Source organism: Osmerus mordax, chromosome 9, assembly GCF_038355195.1.
Source record: "Osmerus mordax isolate fOsmMor3 chromosome 9, fOsmMor3.pri, whole genome shotgun sequence".
In the NCBI taxonomy this organism is placed as follows: domain Eukaryota; kingdom Metazoa; phylum Chordata; class Actinopteri; order Osmeriformes; family Osmeridae; genus Osmerus; species Osmerus mordax.
This window is the reverse complement of record NC_090058.1, coordinates 17,051,171-17,069,259: the sequence shown is the minus strand read 5'-3', so window position 1 is coordinate 17,069,259 and position 18,089 is coordinate 17,051,171. Positions and strand designations below refer to the sequence as shown.

Below are 18,089 nucleotides of genomic sequence, written 5' to 3'. Positions count from 1 at the left end.
AGAGAGAGAGAAACTAGTCCCATGTCTGTCCATTAGCAGTTAGCTTCTGCCAAAATACACTCGAGTCACGGGCAGTCACTTTTTTTTGACCAAGCTTTGGAATACTGAACATAGCATTGTCTTAGGAAATGTGTCAGGAAGATTTTCAGTGCGCGACTCAGAAACGGTTTCAGGAAGTGCTGCTGAAAACGATTTGCATAAAGCTTCACCTGGAGATGTCTGGACCTGGTTGTGGTTTGATTTAATATCAAACAAAACACAAAGGTTAGGGACTGACAGCACAGTGCATGCACACACACACACACACACCTACACACAAGGATGTACACGTACACACTTTTAAGCACACAAACACACACACACAAACAGAGGTGGCAATGATCCGTCATGTACTGGCAGCAAACTAATGAGCATGGTCACTATAGCAACGGGACTGTGGAGAAGAGGGTGTTAATTAGTTACTTCTTTATTCAGGTAGGCCCTTTCTGTGTGTGTGTCTGAGTGTGTGTGTGTGTATATTTACTCTTATATTTACACATCACACAGCATATAATACATATCTAACAGCAACTTCTGCTATCTCCCACAGATCCCTCAGTGTCCCAGAGAACTGCTAGGATGAACTTCCACTAACCAGAGAGAAGAGACAAAAAAGAGAGAGAACTTATCGGACCTCCAGGTCTCACCCTATCCTCCAGCGAAGGAACCTCACAGATTCCCAGTCCTCCACGACCCTCTCCTCCTCCTGAAAGAGAGAGAGAGAAAACTCCAGAAGCTTCTGTCACCCTCCTCACCCCCCGCCCCCCACCCCTGTCCTCAGTATGACCTCAGGCCTGGTGGGTAAGCTGGACCCTCGGAGGGTCCAATGGGGCGCCGCCTGGCACACCTTCACCTCCAGGGTGCTGAGGACCAAGCCGGTGGAGTCCATGTTGGATTCGGGCTCGTCGGCCACCGGCGCCCATGGGACCAGGCTGGCCCGGGTCCTGTCCACGGTGGACCTGGTGTCGCTAGGCGTGGGCAGCTGTGTCGGCACGGGCATGTACGTGGTCTCCGGGCTGGTTGCCAAGGAGATGGCGGGGCCAGGGGTCATAGTGTCCTTCATTATCGCCGCGGTGGCCTCGATACTTTCGGGTGAGGCGCCGACTATTACGTAACATGATTGTTGCATATCTGTTGGTTTCGAATCTGTTGGATTTTCTGTTCTGTCACAGTGAAGTTTCTGGCTTGTGTCACACTGAAGGGCTTGTGTTCATTAACGTGACCAGGGGGTCTGTGGGAAAGCAGGGTAATGCCAGCCACTGGCAGCGACTAGGGGTTAAGTTGAGAACACTAAGGACTGGCGAAGACGGAGCAAGGTTCTCATCAGCGGCATGACAAGGCCAGGAGACCAGGCCAGCTGCTGCCGCTGCACATGAAGAACTGTCAGAGACTTCCTCGGGAAAGAAGCTGGGAGCTTGTGTTACTGTAACATACACATAATGTGTGTGTGTGTTCATATCTCCTCCCCTCACAGGAGTGTGTTATGCAGAGTTTGGAGTGCGTGTGCCTAAGACCACAGGCTCCGCCTACACCTACAGCTACGTGACGGTGGGCGAGTGTGTGGCCTTTTTCATTGGCTGGAACCTGATCCTGGAGTATCTGATTGGTACGGCCGCGGGGGCGTCGGCCCTCAGCAGCATGGCTGACTCGCTGGCCAATCACAGCATCAGCAACTTCATGACGACGCACATTGGGACACTCAATGGCCTAGGTGAGAGGAGAGGGATCAGTGCTTGTGTGTGTGTGTGTGAGTGCGTGTATGCATGTGTGTGTTGAACATGAGTGTGTGTGAATGTGTTGAACATGAAGGCCTATATATGCTACTCCGACTCCGTTTAGGGATGGGCGGGCGGACAGATACGGACGGATACGATAGACTCTTTTTCGTTTATGGTTCTCTGTAGGCTGTGGGTGCTGAAAAAAATTCACCGCCAGAAGAGTAGGTGGCGCAACGGTAATGATGTCGTTAGCGGACCAATCACAGCCAAGGGGGTATCCGTAACTATCCGAAAAGTTAGGAAATTCAGGAGGTGCACGTCGAGCTCTCCGGGGCTCTCGGTCCACCTAGACGGAAGGCGTCTGTTTTTTGGAAAACGGAGTACCCTAAATAGGCCTTAAGTGTGTATGTGTTGAACATGAGTTTGTGTATGTGTTGAACATGAGTGTGTGTGTGTATGTGTTGAAGATGCGTGTGTGTGTATGTGTTGAACATGAGTGTGTGTGTATGTGTTGAATATGAGTGTTTGTGTGTGTTGAACATGAGTGTTTGTGTGTGTGTGTGTTGAACATGGGTCTTATCTGAAGACATCAGCTCTGGCATGCAGGTCAGTCAGGTCCTAGTGTGTGAAATCTGACTGACTGGATGACTGACCGAATGACTGACTGGCTGATTGACTGGATGACTGACTGATTGGCTGATTGACTGGATGACTGACTGGATGACTGACTGACTTACTGGATGACTGACTGGATGACAGACTGACTGGCTGGCTGACTGAACGACTGGATGACTGACTGGATGACTGGCTGGATGACTGACTGACTGGCTGGCTGACTGGCTGGCTGACTGACTGGGTGACTGACTGACTGGCTGACTGACTGTGTATTAATGTGTGCTTATAATATATTTGTGTGTGTGTGTATGACTGTGTGTGTATGACTGTGTGTATGACTGTGTGTGTATGACTGTGTGTATGACTGTGTGTGTCCCAGGTAAGGGAGAGCAGTCTTATCCAGATCTGCTGGCTTTGGTGATAGCCATCCTGGTGACTGTGATTGTGGCTCTGGGGGTGAAGAACTCTGTTGGCTTCAACAACATTCTCAACGTCATCAACCTCATGGTCTGGGTGTTCATCATGATCGCCGGAATGTTCTTTGTCGACGGAGCCAACTGGGACGAGGGACGCTTCCTCCCTTTTGGGTGGTCAGGGGTACGGTCTCATGTACACACACACACACACATACACGCATCCACAAGCACATAAACAGGCAGGCGATCATACATATTGGTAACCATTAGTTTAGTCCTGTGTGTGTGTGTGTCTAATTGTGTGTGTGTGTGCTTGTATGTGTGTGTGTCAGATGGCTGAGTGGTGAGGGAGTCAGGCTAGTAATCTGAAGGTTACCAGTTCGATTCCCAGCCGTGCCAAAAATTGACGTTGTGTCCTTGGGCAAGGCACTTCACCTTACTTGCCTCGGGGGAATGTCCCTGTACTTACTGTAAGTCGCTCTGGATAAGAGTGTCTGCTAAATGACTAAATGTAAATGTAAATGTGTGTGTGTGTCTGCTTGTGTGTGTGTGCAGGTGATGCAGGGAGCGGCCACCTGCTTCTACGCCTTCATCGGCTTCGACATCATCGCCACGACGGGGGAGGAGGCCAAGAGCCCCAACACCTCCATCCCCTACGCCATCACTGCCTCGCTCGTCACCTGCCTCACCGCCTACGTCTCTGTGAGTACGCACACACACACATACACACAAACAGGCCTGCACACACCCACACACATGCACACACATACACACACACACAGACATGCAACCACACACGCAGTCATGCACACAAACACACAAAGGCGCACATACACTTGCACACAAAGATGTCCACACACACACAGGCATGCATAAACACAAACACACGTACACACAGACATGCACACACACGTACTATATGCCACATGAGAAACTACCCTATGCCAGCTATACAACTACATGACATGTTATTCAGTGATATACAGTCCAAACGCTGTCTCTATCTCCTATCTCACCCTCCTCTCTTTCTTGTCTTTCATCTTTAATCATAAAGAGATCTGATAGGCCAGATGAGGGAGGAAGTATCTTGATCCCTTTCAAACCCCTCAAACTGTTATTTCTAAACGTTCTGGTCCTTTGTTTTACCTGTGTGTGAGTGTGTGTGTGTGAGTCTCCTCTCCAATCCCAGATCTTTGCTGATTCTGCTTGAAGAACACACCCAAGTTTTTTTGGGTTGGCTGTTTCTATGGTTACCTAGCTATCACTGGCCAATCTGCAGTGAGTTTGAGAAAGCCCTAGCTTATAGCCTTAGGCGGCGCCTATCCTCTGTTTATTAGTCTCTCTCTCTCTCTCTCTCTCTCTCTCTCTCTCTCTCTCTCTTTCTATCTCTCTCTCTCTCTCTCTCTCTCTCTATCTTTCTCACTCCTTTTCCCGGTCTCTCACCCACTCTATATCTCAATCTTTCTTTCCCCAACATATATTATTGTCTCTTTGCTGTCGTGTCACTATATACATTCTTTTCTCACTTGTGTTTTCTATTTTCTCTCTCTACATCCCTCTGTCTCACTCACTCTATCCTTCATCACCTCTTCCTATCTGTTGCTCTTTCCATTCCTCTTCCTCTCATCTTCATAATATTTAGAATGTCTTTCCTTGAGGAAGGCTGTGTATTTACTCTCCTCCTCATGAGGGACCATAATAACGATGACTGGGATTGGTTAAGGTTGGATGTGTGTCAGGGTGACTCTCTGATTGGCTGACATGTCTGTGGGAGGATGATCCTTTTGGCTCACACGATCTCTCCCTGTTAGTAACTGCTGGTCTTTTTGGTCTAGGTGTATTTCATCCAAATCTCACAGCCCATGCTCTTTATCTTACAGTTGGGCCTGCATGATTGTATACGTCTTACACATGGATATCGCACACATATTCGTATCAGACAGACACACACACACACAAGTGTGAGTTATGCGCTTACGCGTTAAGAGACCCAGGCTAGGGAATTGCAAGTGTGCGTGTGACTGAAAGTCTTTTTTTATTTTAGTTTGACCCTAACCGTGTACGTGCGTGTGTGCGTTCCTGTGTGTGAGTGTGTGCCCATGTGTGTGTGTGTCTGACCCGTGTGTGTGTGTGTGTGTCTGACCCTGTGTGTGTTTGCGTGTACGTCCCTATCTGTGTGTGTGTGTGTGGTCTCCCAGGTGTCGGTGGTCCTGACTCTGATGGTGCCCTACAGTGAGATCGACGCCGACGCTCCTCTGATGGAGATGTTTGCCATGCATGGCTGCCTGTTTGCCAAGTACATCGTGGCCGTGGGCTCCATCGCCGGGCTGACTGTGTCCCTGCTGGGCTCGCTGTTCCCCATGCCCAGGGTCATCTACGCCATGGCCGGGGACGGCCTGCTCTTCAAGTGAGTGAACACACACACATGAACTCACACACGAACACACACACGAACACACACACATATAAACACACACATGAAGACACACATATAAACACACACACATATAGACACACACATGAAGACACACACACACACATATAAACACATACAAACACACGCACACATATAAACACACACACACACACACACATATAAACTAGGAGTGGGAATCTTTTGGTACCTCACGATTTGATTCGAATCGATTCTTGGGGTCACGAGAACTTGCTGTTTAGTGTTACTTGTTTCTGTTTGACTGTGGTAGGCAGTTAAGTGTTGAAGAAAAAAATACCAATGCATCAAAACCTTGACATTTATAGTTTTTCTTGCAGAGGATGCGATTTTTTAAATTTGTGAATCGATATGAATCACTAGAAGACGATTTTTCCCCCTACCCATAATATAGACACACACGCACACATATAAACACACACACACACATATAAACACACACACACAAATTCACAAGCACACACACACATGAACACGCACAGCCACACACATTCATATGCACGTACCTACACACTCATAGTATACAGTCTGCACAAATAAAAAAATATATAAACACACACGTGAACACACGCACTTAGTGCATGACAGCACTTTTCTAGGCACTACTGTAACTGAGACATCATTGAAAGACTTTAGTTGAGTAAGTGAGATTGCACTTACTCAACAGTACTATTAGTACTCAATCAGCCACTGTAATCGAGATGTTATTGTTGCTACGTACTTAGGAAATTGAGATACCTTTACTGCAATACTGTAATACTACAGTGGAACTACAGTGCAACAATGTATTTCCACTGTAGTAGTACAGTATTGTAATAATGTAGTTCCACTGTAGTATTACAGTATTGTAGTATTGTAGTTCCACTGTAGTATTACAGTATTGTAGTATTGTAGTTCCACTGTAGTATTACAGTATTGTAGTAATGTACATTGTCTTATTACTTTTGTTCACCATGTCTATTTTGAGATGTGATTACTTTGTGATGCTGCTAGTAAATACAGACTTTTCTTTGACTCTGATCACCGAAACACTGTAAAATGAATCATTAGAACTCGTGCTTAATCTTCTAATGTACTTTCTATGTGCACTGTGAATGAAATGAAAAATGAATCACTCCACACACACTCATGAACACACACAGTCTCACACACTGAAGAACACAGGCACACATGCATGGATATCAGTGCACACACACACATACTTCCTTGCCATAGTTTTTGTTGTTAGGCTTGCTAATGTGTATGTTCTTATATCTTGTCGTGTCTGGTGTGTGTGTGTTTCTGTGTGTGTGTCTGTGTGTGTGTGTCTCTGTGTGTGTGTCTCTGTGTGTGTGTATGTGTTTCTGTGTGTGTGTATGTCTCTGAGTGTGTGTCTCTGTGTGTGTGTGTGTGTGTGTCTGTGTGTGTCTCTGTGTGTGTGTCTATGTGTGTGTGTGTGTGTGTCTCTCTGTGTGTGTCTCTGTGTGTGTGTGTGTGTTTCTGTGTGTGTGTGTGTGTCTCTGTGTGTGTGTCTCTGTGTGTGTGTGTGTCTCTGTGTGTGTGTCTCTGTGTGTGCGTGTGTCTGTGTGTGTGTGTCTCTGTGTGTGTGTGTGTGTGTGTGTGTGTGTGTGTGTGTGTGTGTGTGTGTGTGTGTGTGTGTGTGTAGGTTCCTGGCCAACGTGTCTCCCTACACAGAGACACCAGCAGTGGCGTGTGTGGTGTCGGGGTGTCTGGCTGCCCTGCTGTCTCTGCTGGTCAGCCTGAGAGACCTGATAGAGATGATGTCCATCGGCACCCTGCTGGCCTACACTCTGGTGAGACACCTCCAGCCTCACACTGGTCCTCTCACACACACCCTTAGAGATGAGGACATAGACTGGAGAGGACCAGACCTGGCCTAGTTTCTGGTCTGATCTGATCTGGTCTGATGTGTGTGTGTGTGTGTGTCTAGGTTAGTCTGTGTGTGCTGCTGCTACGCTACCAGCCCGAGAGTGACATCCATGGCTTCGTCAACTTCCTGTCCGAGGAACAGAACAACAGGAAGAAGGAAGGTGTGCTGGCCGAGTGTGAGAAGGACGCCTGCTCACCAATCAGCGAGGCCGATGAGTACGGAGGCGTGGCCACCAACACCTGTGGAGCCAAAAACCTCCCGTCGCTAGGCGACAATGAGATGCTGATCGGCAAACCCGATAAGACCACGTACACGGCCAGCCACCCTAATTATGGCACAGTCGACATGACGACGGGCATCGAATCCGAGGAGTCGGAAACCGGGTTCTCGCGGCGGTTAAAGAAGCTCATTGGTCCACATTACTACACTCTGAGGATCCGATTGGGTCTCCCGGGAAAGATGGACCGGCCCACCGTGGTCACAGGGAAGACGGTGACTGTGTGCGTGCTTCTGCTCTTCATCATCTTCTTCGTCTTCTGCTCCTTCATCATCTTCGGTAAGGAGACCAGCCCTGGAGGTTGGAATGGCTCAGGCTTTCTGTCACCACTGACTTCTGGTCTTCTGCATTCGAAATAAACACTTCAATTGTTTCAAATGCTACATCTGTCAAATAAATAAATAAATAAAGTGTATGTTCGACTAAAGGGAAAGTAAAATCTCCTCCTCCTGCTCCTCCTGCTCCTTCTCCTGCTCCTCCTCCTCCTTCTCCTGCTCCTCCTCCTCCTGCTCCTCCTCCTGCTCCTCCTCCTCCTGCTCCTTCTCCTGCTCCTCCTCCTCCTCCTTCTCCTTCTCCTTCTCCTTCTCCTCCTCCTCCTGCTCCTTCTCCTGCTCCTCCTCCTCCTGCTCCTCCTCCTGCTCCTCCTCCTCCTGCTCCTCCTCCTGCTCCTCCTCCTCCTGCTCCTCCTCCTGCTCCTTCTCCTCCTCCTCATTTCAAAATCCTCTTCCTCCTCCACGTCTACTTCCTCCTCTCTACAGGGGCAGGCTACATAGGTGAGGGTCGCTGGTGGGCGGTTCTCTTGCTAGTTTTCCTCATCATCTTCATCACCCTGCTGGTCGTCATCATCCTCCAGCAGCCGGAGAACCCGAAGCGTCTACCGTACATGGCCCCCTGCGTTCCTTTTGTCCCCGCCTCCGCCATGCTCGTCAACATCTACCTCATGCTCAAGCTGTCCGCCATCACCTGGATTCGTTTTGCCATCTGGTGCCTTGTGGGTAAGAGAAAGAGCCACCGTTTTATTGGATATTCTTCTTCTACTATAAGTCTACTACATATTTTACCACTTCTTATTCTACGTAACTACTATTAATAGTCTAGTACTTATTCTAGTCTACTACTTATCTACTTATCTAGTAGTCTACTACTACTAGCTATTCTATTTATTCTACTACTTACCTGTACTACTTTCTTATTCTACTTTGTGTTCTACTATTTACTCAACAACACCTTGTTTTCTCATGTTTTCAACGGCTTTCTTTTTTATTGGTACGCAATGTAAAATAAGAAAACTGACTTGACTCTCCAGAACGTAGGAGCAGAAGATTCTGTGCATTTTTTTCCCTCTTCCAGTGGGTTGGAGTTCTCTGGGGTGTTAGTTGCCATGTGAGTGGGATTGTAGGAGAACATTCTGGCTGCCTTTCTTCTCCCTGGGGAGAAGAAACCACAATCTGACTCAGCCTGAGTGGGAAGAGCATGTTTCATTTCCACGGACTGTTCACAAGGTTCAAGTGCGTGTGCTAGGGTATGGATACAGAAGGTCAAACAGTGTGTGTGTGTGTGTCTCCAGGTGTGCTTATCTACTTTGGCTACGGCATGTGGAACAGTACTCTGGAGATCTCAGCCAGGCAACAGGAGGTCCACGCCTCCACCTACCAGCGCTACGACCAGGGCGTGGACGAGGGATTCACCGGCTTCGACGACGACTTCTACCCCCCTAGCAACGACGCCTGGGGGGCCCCCGAGGGGGGATCTGGGCTGACTCCACCTCCGACCAACAAGGCCGGAGTGGATGGGACGGCACAGAAGGGCGGGGCTAAGAGCATAGCCAATGATGCCCTGGCGGAGGAGGATCCGATGGATTTCTGAAGAGACTGACTTGATGTTGCCCTGAATGTACTGCCTGTTTGCTGCCTGGGGATGGTGTATGTGTGTGTGTGTGTGTGTGTGTGAGTGTGTGTGTGTGTGTGTGTGTGTGATTTCACCCTTGGACTGGATTGTCACATTTTGTTTGATTGGTGAATGTTTGGTTGTTCAGCAATGCCTGTTGTTGTCCACCCTGTCACAATGTTCCTCACGCTGTTGTCTGCAGATCAAGGTTAGCATCGGTCCCATTCTCAGAGAGAGAGAAAGAGAGAGGAAGGAAGAAAGATAGAAAGTGTGTTTAGTTTACTGGCCATTTACTGGATCCTCTGAAACTCAAATGTCTTTGACAGAGTGTCAGCACAGTGTCTGTTTTTCCTAGATTCCTAGAAACAGACAGAGAGAAAGAGAGGGAGAGAGAAAGGGCAGTGTGAAGGAGAAAGATGAGATGAGTCAGCAACCCTCTTCCTGTTTCAACACACAGAGGAAGCTGTTAAAGCACTGAGCCCCAGGTCACTTCCTGTGTCCAGGTGTCTGATTTGCTGCTCTGCTCTGCTCTTCTTATCTATGATGGACAGAAACCAGCTGCATACACACACACACACACTGACACTGCTAAACAGGCCTATTTAAACAGTGGAACAGTCCTGTTATAGAAGCTAATGCTCATGGTCTGTTCTATGGACTGATCATGTTTCTGTGTGTGTGCATTCATGCGTGAGGGTGTGTGTGTGTGTGTCTATTGAAATAGTGACCAAATCGTCCAGTGAGATTCTAGTTAACTTGGTTTGTGTTAAATACAATACACAGTACTATTCCTCCCCTCCTCTTACAATCTGTCTCTTTCTTTCTCTTTCTCTCTCTCTCTCCCTCTCTCTTTCTCTCTCTCTCTCTCCCTCTCTCTTTCTCTCTCTCTCTCTCTCTCTCCCTCTCTCTCTCTCTCTCTCTCTCTCTCTCTCTCTCTCTCTCTCTCTCACACCAGACATATACACACTGAATGAATGATATACTGTACGAGATGGGCATTGATGGGCACAAATAGTAATTGGACTCGGCTTGCGATAGTGCCTTCATGTGTGTGTGTGTGTGCGTGTGTGTGTGTGTGTACACTAATGGCAAAAATATAGATTTTTTGTAGCCAGTATGCTTTTCCTCTTTCTATAAACATACATTTGTGTTGGTCTTACCTTTTGGTCCAGGTAGTCCCTTAGTTAGCATATGCACACACACACACATACACACTAGACACCCACACAACCTGCACCTGTCAGCTTTACCTTTCCAAAAATAGACGTAAGAGAACAAAGAGAGAGAAAACAAAGAGAAGGGGAGTGAGAAAGAGGGAGAGAGGAAGAGAGAGACAAGAGAGAGAGAAGAAAGAGAGAGAGAGAGAGAGAGGAGAAGAGAGAGGGAGAGAAAGAGACGGAGGGAGGGAGATAGAGAGACGAAGTGAGAAATAAAAGGAACTTTGAAGTGCTAACTGCATGGCTAGCTAACTGTCTGCTGTTCTGTGTGCCCTGTTCTTCTGTATGGTTTTCTGTTGCCTATCCTCCTCCTCTGCTTGGTTCTTCTCCTCTTCTTCTCTTCCTCTGTAGCTTTCGTCCTTTCATCCTCTTCTCTGCCTTGCTTGTGGGATGTGGGTTGAATTCTGTGTGATCGTATCTTTCCAGAGTGCTCCATAGACTGTACTAGGAAACCCCTAGGCACTCCCATGCCCTCCCCATAACCTCTGCCCCCACCCCCCTTCCTTTACCCCCCCCCCCCCCCGACCCAGCCTCTAACCTCAGCCCAGCCCATGTCCTCACCCCAGCCTCCAGCCCCTGCTGCTGCATTGGCCCCTACTGGGGAAGCCTTACATGTCAAATACACTAAACTGATGCCACGCTAGCCCTGAGCCCTGACCCCTGCCCTCCAACCCCTACTCCAGTTTCCCCTAAACTACACTTCCCAGAGTTCCCCTTTCCTTTTCAGGTATGGGCTTGCCTGTGTTCTCCTGTGAATGATTGTATGAAGTTGTATGCCAATCCCTATTTAATCCTCACATACTGTAGACAAACACACACAAACACACACAAACATACACACACACATTCATCTCAGCCAAAACATCCCTTCTTTACATTCATAACTCAGCCAAAACGAACAAGGGACATGGCCCTTGTGTGGAACTAGCTCTTTATCTTCTGTGTGTGTGTCTTTGCAAGTGTCTGTGTGAGGGATTGTTTGTGGGCATTTTTGTGTGTGTGCGCATGTGCGTGCATGAGTGTCTGTGTGCATGTGTGTGTGCACAAGTTTGTGGCCGTGTGTGTGTTTGTGTGTGTGGTTCTGGTTTTTGTGCCTCCATGTGGTTGTTTGGTGACTGTAGCATGCTGTCAAGCATGAGGCTCCTATCCCAGCTGTTGTCTTTGCATGTGGTGACTGACCACGCAGGATACTATAGAACTCACTCCAAAGCCCAACCCCAATCCATCTGACCCTTAACCCCTGGCCCTGGGTGCCTAATGAACGTGTGACACAAGGGTACAGTTGGTGCAGCTTACCGGAAATGAAAAACAAGTTACCCGGACAGCTCCAAACCGAATTACATCTCTGAGCTAAAGCCTAGCCCTATTGAACCAACCCGAAACTCTGTGCTTAAACCAGGTCCACCTCTATGTCTAAGGTCCCCAGGCGCACGTTTGACAGAGTGATCCATGTAGCAGGCCTCGAGGAGGGGGTGAGGGTGGGCTGGGGGGGTGACCCCATTACCATCAACCCCCCACCCCAACCTCCTCTACCACAGCCTCTGTTTACAAAGCAAGCCAAAGTCCCACAACCATCGTTTACTTTCTCAAAGACGAGCACCGTTCGAACAGAGCAGCTGTGGAGGGTTAGCTTCGAAACGAGTTCATCGCCGATACGGTCAACCCTTCATGACCCCCGGTAAGGCGCTATATTCTGTATGTTCACATGATCCAGACCATTTGCGTGATCCTTTAACTGACTGTAAGTTAACCACTGGGTGTTTTCTGTAGTAGTTTAAGAAGCAGGCCCATCACACCTAATCTGACCCATTAGACACTCCTGTGATGGATGCCTGACAGCATAGATAGAAGACGGCGAAACAGAAGAAACACTTTGACAAAGAAGGATTTTTCGATAGCTGTCTCCCAACCTTGCGCGTTTGAAACCGGAAAGGCGGAGCTTCAACCGCTGTTTCCCTTCCTGTGTCGTCATCAAACCACAGGGAAGCGTGACAGGAAGGTGTATATTTTTTAACAACTTCCGTCTAGATAGAAGGATAAGGCTCCGTTTAAGATGTTTTCTTTTCTTTTTATGGATCCAAGACCATTTATTCTACTCTATTAAACTGTTTAGAAATTAGGGCGGACTACTTTAGGTATATAAAAAAACTATTTTATTATAACTCTACAAAAAAAAAGACATTATCCAACTGACAACAACAAATGTTGCCACTATTGCTTTTAAAGCCCGCTACTATTTGTTACTTTGGTCTTGGGAGATGGTGCTGCCATGCTTCCCCTGTGCTTGTGTCCAGGCCTGGTGTGTCGGGGTGTCCAGCCTGTCAGCCATGTTGATGCTGGCTCTCTTTGCTGCCTGGATGTTCCTTTCTCCTCTGTATATTTTAGTACAAAGTTGTATAATGTAGTTGGGGTTTGTTATGTTGATGTTTTCTATGGTTTCCTCCTTGTGTCTGATTCTCTGCTCCTTGGTGCACTTCTCTGCTGCGTTGTTGATATCGCCTTCCATGCAAAAATGAAAGTTATATTTATTGCAAATACCAAACTAGTGACTCCTGTTTTACCTTGCTGTGTCGGGTTAATTGACTCAGGGATTCGAACACACACACGTACACACGTACAGAATACACACACAAAGACTCACGCAATACACTCACACATTAGCACACATATCAACTGTGAGAATGAGACTTGGGGAGTGCGTGGGGAGGAGTATGAGCAGGACAGCGTGTGACCGTGTTGTTAGGGGACAGAATCTTCTGTTCTGGTGTATCCAGCACAAGGACACTGATAGAACATTCTGGTAATGATGCATTGGCTGCTATCTGATTCTCTCTCACACACAAACACACACAGGTGGCTGTGCCACAGCTCGTTAAAAACAGACACACACTTGTCCACGTCATCATCCTTTATCTACAGAGAGATAACCGACAGGTCCTGGAGCCAGATGGACTGAGCAGAGCACAGCCCAGGATTACAGAGTACATGACAACCCCCCCACACACACACCTCAACTTCCTGTGTATGTGGGTCAAATTTAAATTATTTCGCCAGAGACAGAGAAAGAGGGAGAGGGGAGGAGGGAGAAACAGAGACGGAGATAGATAAAGGGACAGAGGGAGAAAAATTGAGTGGAGAGAGCAAGAGATAGAAACCAGCAGATGATCTTATCCTTTTCTTATCAATCTTCACCAAGTCGTAACTCTGTTTCCACAAAAACTGAAGACACGCACGCCTGTCTTTGTCGGAATTCTCATCTTTATTACATCAAACCAAACAACAGTACGTCAACGGAACAAGAATGGAAAAACACTGGAACACATAGATCATAATAAATAACTGAGGCTAAGACTGCAGAGGTCCAGAGATGATACGTGACGCAGAGAGGTGCTGTGGTCTCTGAGCACCAGCGGGACCAAGGGCCAGGCTTGTGTACAAATCGTTCAAGGTCAGGACCCTGTTTCTGGTTACCCAGATGAGACGGAATGGTTTCACTCCCCAGTGGATACTCAGACATCCACACCTAAGCCAACTCTGCCCGATAGGCTGGTCCAATCTGATTGAAGACATATTGGCATGTGGTTCATATCCACTGCCAGGATGAGGAACTAAAAAGTGGTCTCACAGAATACTAGCATTTCATAAACTTTAGCATGTCTGTGGTCTGATTCAGTTTCTAATGATCCTGTCCTATTTACACACGTGAAATGCTCAAAGAAATATAACCGATTCATTACACTTAACGAACCCCAACGTAAAAGGTACACATCTTTATGTTGAAAAAAAAAGCACATTAACATTGAAGAATATAAAATTGAAGAAAAAACGATTAAAAACAAACAAAGCTCAGTTAAAAAGTCCATCAGGGCAGGGCATGTGGGTAGGACCCCTGGTTTGTCTGCAGACATCACCTCGGACGCCTATCTAATTACTTAACCTGGGGTTGAGTCTGTGCCACACCCCCCTGCAAAGGATGCTGGGAGATTAGCTCAGCTGTACAAAAACCATCCATTGTGGTTTGAAATAGAGCTTCCCAAATAAGTGTGTGTGTTTGTGTGTGTCTTGGCTAGTTGGCTAGGGTTGTCGTTGGCCTCAACCTCAGACGTGGGCACTCTTGGCATGGTTGGAGGAGGGGGGGGGCTGGTTTGGCCCCCCCTGTTTAGAGTAGTAGAAACGTCCGTTGTCCTGGTAGGGGTGCTGGGACTCTGAGGAGCAGCAGGTGAGGAGGGAGCCCCCCAGCAGGCAGAGGGCGGCGCCCACCCAGCCGGCGTACAGGGAGAAGCCGAACGACATGAGGCCCTGCTCCTGGTGGGCTCCGATGGGGAACCACACGGTCGATATGATCCCACACATGGCTGGGGGGGGGGGGGGGGGAGAGGGGGGGGGGGGAGAGGGGGGTGCATGGTTAGAACACACCTACACCAAGCATTTGCAGACATGCACACACAAATATAAATATGAGAGAGAGAGAGAGAGAGAGAGAGAGAGAGAGAGCGAGAGAGAGAGAGAGCGAGAGAGAAGAGAGAGAGAGAGAAAAACACATAAAACACGCAGTCTTTGCATTCTGTGTTTCACACTGTGAAGTAAGACATTGCATACAAATGGAGAGGATATAGACAGAAACATGATAACACTTTTTTTACATTGCTTTTTGATGGCCAGTGTGTGGGCTATAGATGTTGGAAAACCGTCAGATATAAATAACACGCACGCATGCACACACACGGTGACACACATGCTAGCAGAGGGGTAGGGCAGCAGCTGAAGTTCCACTGTGAACAGGAACAGAGAGGGTGTGGAGGAGGTGGGAGGGGAGGAATGCACACTGGACTCAGAGGGTGGGGAGGATCCACTGACAGGAACTGTGTGTGTGTGTTTGTTTGTGTGTGTATGTGTGCGAGTGAGTGTATGTGTACACTGTGTGTGTATGTGTTTTTCAAAACACTCTAGGGAGGAAGACAGTCATGTTTTGTATCCTCTGCTCTCAGCACCTCATAAGGACTAGAGCTGGTAGTCCAGTGTTTCAGCAAGGTAGTGCAGGGTCAGGGGTCAGGGGTCAGGGACTGGGGTAGGGCTGGGCATGAGGTCGCGGTTTCCTGTCTGGGAGGTTAACACTCATCCAACGGCTAACTAACCTAGATTCGGTTCATATTATGAACAATTTATATACATACATGGAACAGAGTGCAAAGTATTACAGCAGTATGGAGTTAAGTATTGAGTGTGCAATATTGTGTGGAGGGCAAAATAGTTGTGGGTCTAGTCCCCAGAATTGTTACGTTGTTTGGTCCACTAACAAGTTTAGTAGCTATGCTATGGAGTCAATTACCCAGTTTGGAAGCAAGGTTATGGGGTCAGTTACCTGGTTTAGTAGCTAGTCTGAGGGTTAGGGTTAGGGTTAGCTACTGAACTAGGCAGCTTGACCGCTGCCTAGTTCAGTAGCTAAGCTGAGGGGTCAGCTGTAAGTGGGTGGAGGGTTTCAGTGTCTTACCTACGAGGAGCAGGAGGACGCCCCCCAGGACAGAGCGCTTGTTCTTAGCGCTCTCCGGCTCTCCGCCCAGGTTGATGCAGGGCATGGACATGAGGACAAGACCCACCGCAGGCAGACCCAGGATAGAGCCCGTGATCATCAGAGCTCTCGACGTCTGGATGTACGCTGAACACACACATAAACACACACACACGCATACACACACATTTTTACACAGACACACACACATATACACAGAAACACATTCATATACATATAATATGCATATATATATGTATATACATATACATATAAAGAGTCTGCTAAATTCATAAATGTAAATATACACAATGTTAATTTGTCAGCAGTGAAATGAAACCTCGCTCCTTTCTGTGGACAGGATAGAGAAGCTCCCAGGGGCTAGTTTCTCTTTTATTAATAAAGATGAACGATTTTTGACTACACACAAAAAATTACAACGAATTTGTTACAGTGCAGAAACGTTTCTCCGTATACAAGATGTTTAAAGCAATAACTGCAAGTTATTAGAAACTGCAAGTTATTAGAAACTGCAAGTGGCAGCTCGGATCTAAGATGGATTCGAGAGACCGCAGATGCGGCTAGTTTGTTAAACGTTTTAGATCAACACTTGTATTATTGTTTTTGTTGATTTTATGTAAAGCACTTTGAGCTGCAATTCTTGTATGAAAAGTGCTATATAAATAAAGTCTTACTTACTTACTAAAGAAATTACTGGAAGAGAAGACTAAAGACGACAAGAAGAGAAGTTTCTAGTCTAGGTTTACCTGGCAGCTCCAGGATTTGGGTCAGAGATATACAGTGGTACAGGGCTGTGGAGATGACGCACTCGGCCCATAGGCCTTTGGCTCCCAGCTCGTCCATCTTCTTACAGGTGTTCATGCATATTTACACGTCACCACCCAGTCGTTGGTGGCCGTGGCGATCAGGATGCCCACCCAGCCAATGAAGCTGAGCAGAAAACCGCACATCTGAAGACAGGAGTTCGCCATGAGGCAAATAATCCCGGGTTAAAGTATGAAAAAAGAATCCCCCAAAAGCACCAAATACTAGTTGATATAGATCAGTTGCGTTTGGCAGAGTATGTTGTAAAAGGCACTTGTATTGATTTTAGTGATGATATTCCAAAAGTGTTAATCCAATCTGAAAATGATCTCTCAATACAATAATTCCTTCAGTTTGGGGAAAACTCACTTCTTAAGATTGAGAGAAGCCGCTTCTACATGGGTTTTATATGGGAAAAGTTATTTTGGAGGAAGACCACCCAAAAACGTCCAACCAATGGGATGCTTGGAAATAAAAAAATTATTATCTCCTCCTATGGCCCCTGGCCGTAGCCTTTTCCATGGCTATGGCCCGACCCTTCTCTCATTATAGAACATTATTGCCACCTGTTGGCTTGTGGAGGTATCAGTGACGCCTGTAGCTGCTAAATTGTTCAAACTGGACTGAATGACTAGCAGGACATTCAACCATTTCACACGCTCTACTTTAATACATTATAATTATTTAAAGGATAACTTGTCCCGCTATACAATTAATAGACAGCAGGCATACGGAGGTAAGTTTTCTGCCGAGTTGAGAGCTTTCTAGAGTTATGCAGTTGAATGCCACCTACCAGGAGTCAGGTGGCTGAGCGGTGAGGGAGTCGGACTAGTAAGGGCACTTCACCCTACTTGCCTCGGGTGAATGTCCCTGTACGTACTGTAAGTCGCTCTGGATAAGAGCGTCTGCTAAATGTAATGTAAATGTACCAGCCAATCAGAAACACCAGCAACCGCTCCCCTCCTCCATATGTAGTAGTCCCAAACGTTGACAGGAATGGTAATCTCACGCCAACTGTTGATACAATTTGAAGGCCCTGGACTAGCCTAATGACTTATTGGCGCTCTCGATATTACTGTAAATTACGGCTCGATCCACTCCGGAAACACTGAATCTATATCTCGACCAATTTAGTTATATTTTATAATTTCATATACTTCATAACACCTCGATTCATGATTAGAATCTGTTTGCACATTCATAACTAATGACGCCACTATGATGCAGTTCTCCCTGCGGCCACTAGAGAGAGTCATATGATTAC

The 18,089-nt window shown here is 47.2% G+C and overlaps 2 protein-coding genes across 2 annotated transcripts; one reads left to right on the top strand and one right to left on the bottom strand.

Annotated features, from left to right (window-relative positions):
* The first annotated feature begins 821 nt into the window (after positions 1-821).
* On the top strand, positions 822-9,279 carry slc7a14a (solute carrier family 7 member 14a). Its single transcript, XM_067243162.1, has 9 exons — positions 822-1,131; positions 1,514-1,750; positions 2,752-2,969; positions 3,344-3,490; positions 4,987-5,195; positions 6,886-7,033; positions 7,171-7,666; positions 8,146-8,382; positions 8,955-9,279. Exons 1-9 carry the CDS (start codon positions 822-824, stop codon positions 9,251-9,253), a joined length of 2,301 nt encoding a protein of 766 aa, XP_067099263.1. The 3' UTR covers positions 9,254-9,279.
* Positions 9,280-14,463: 5,184 nt separating this feature from the next.
* On the bottom strand, positions 14,464-17,125 carry cldn11a (claudin 11a). The gene is given in 4 exon segments (XM_067243478.1): positions 14,464-14,846; positions 15,983-16,147; positions 16,768-16,884; positions 16,887-17,125. Coding segments are annotated over 4 exon segments (645 nt in total). The 5' UTR covers positions 16,993-17,125; the 3' UTR covers positions 14,464-14,589.
* Between the last annotated feature and the right edge of the window lie 964 nt (positions 17,126-18,089).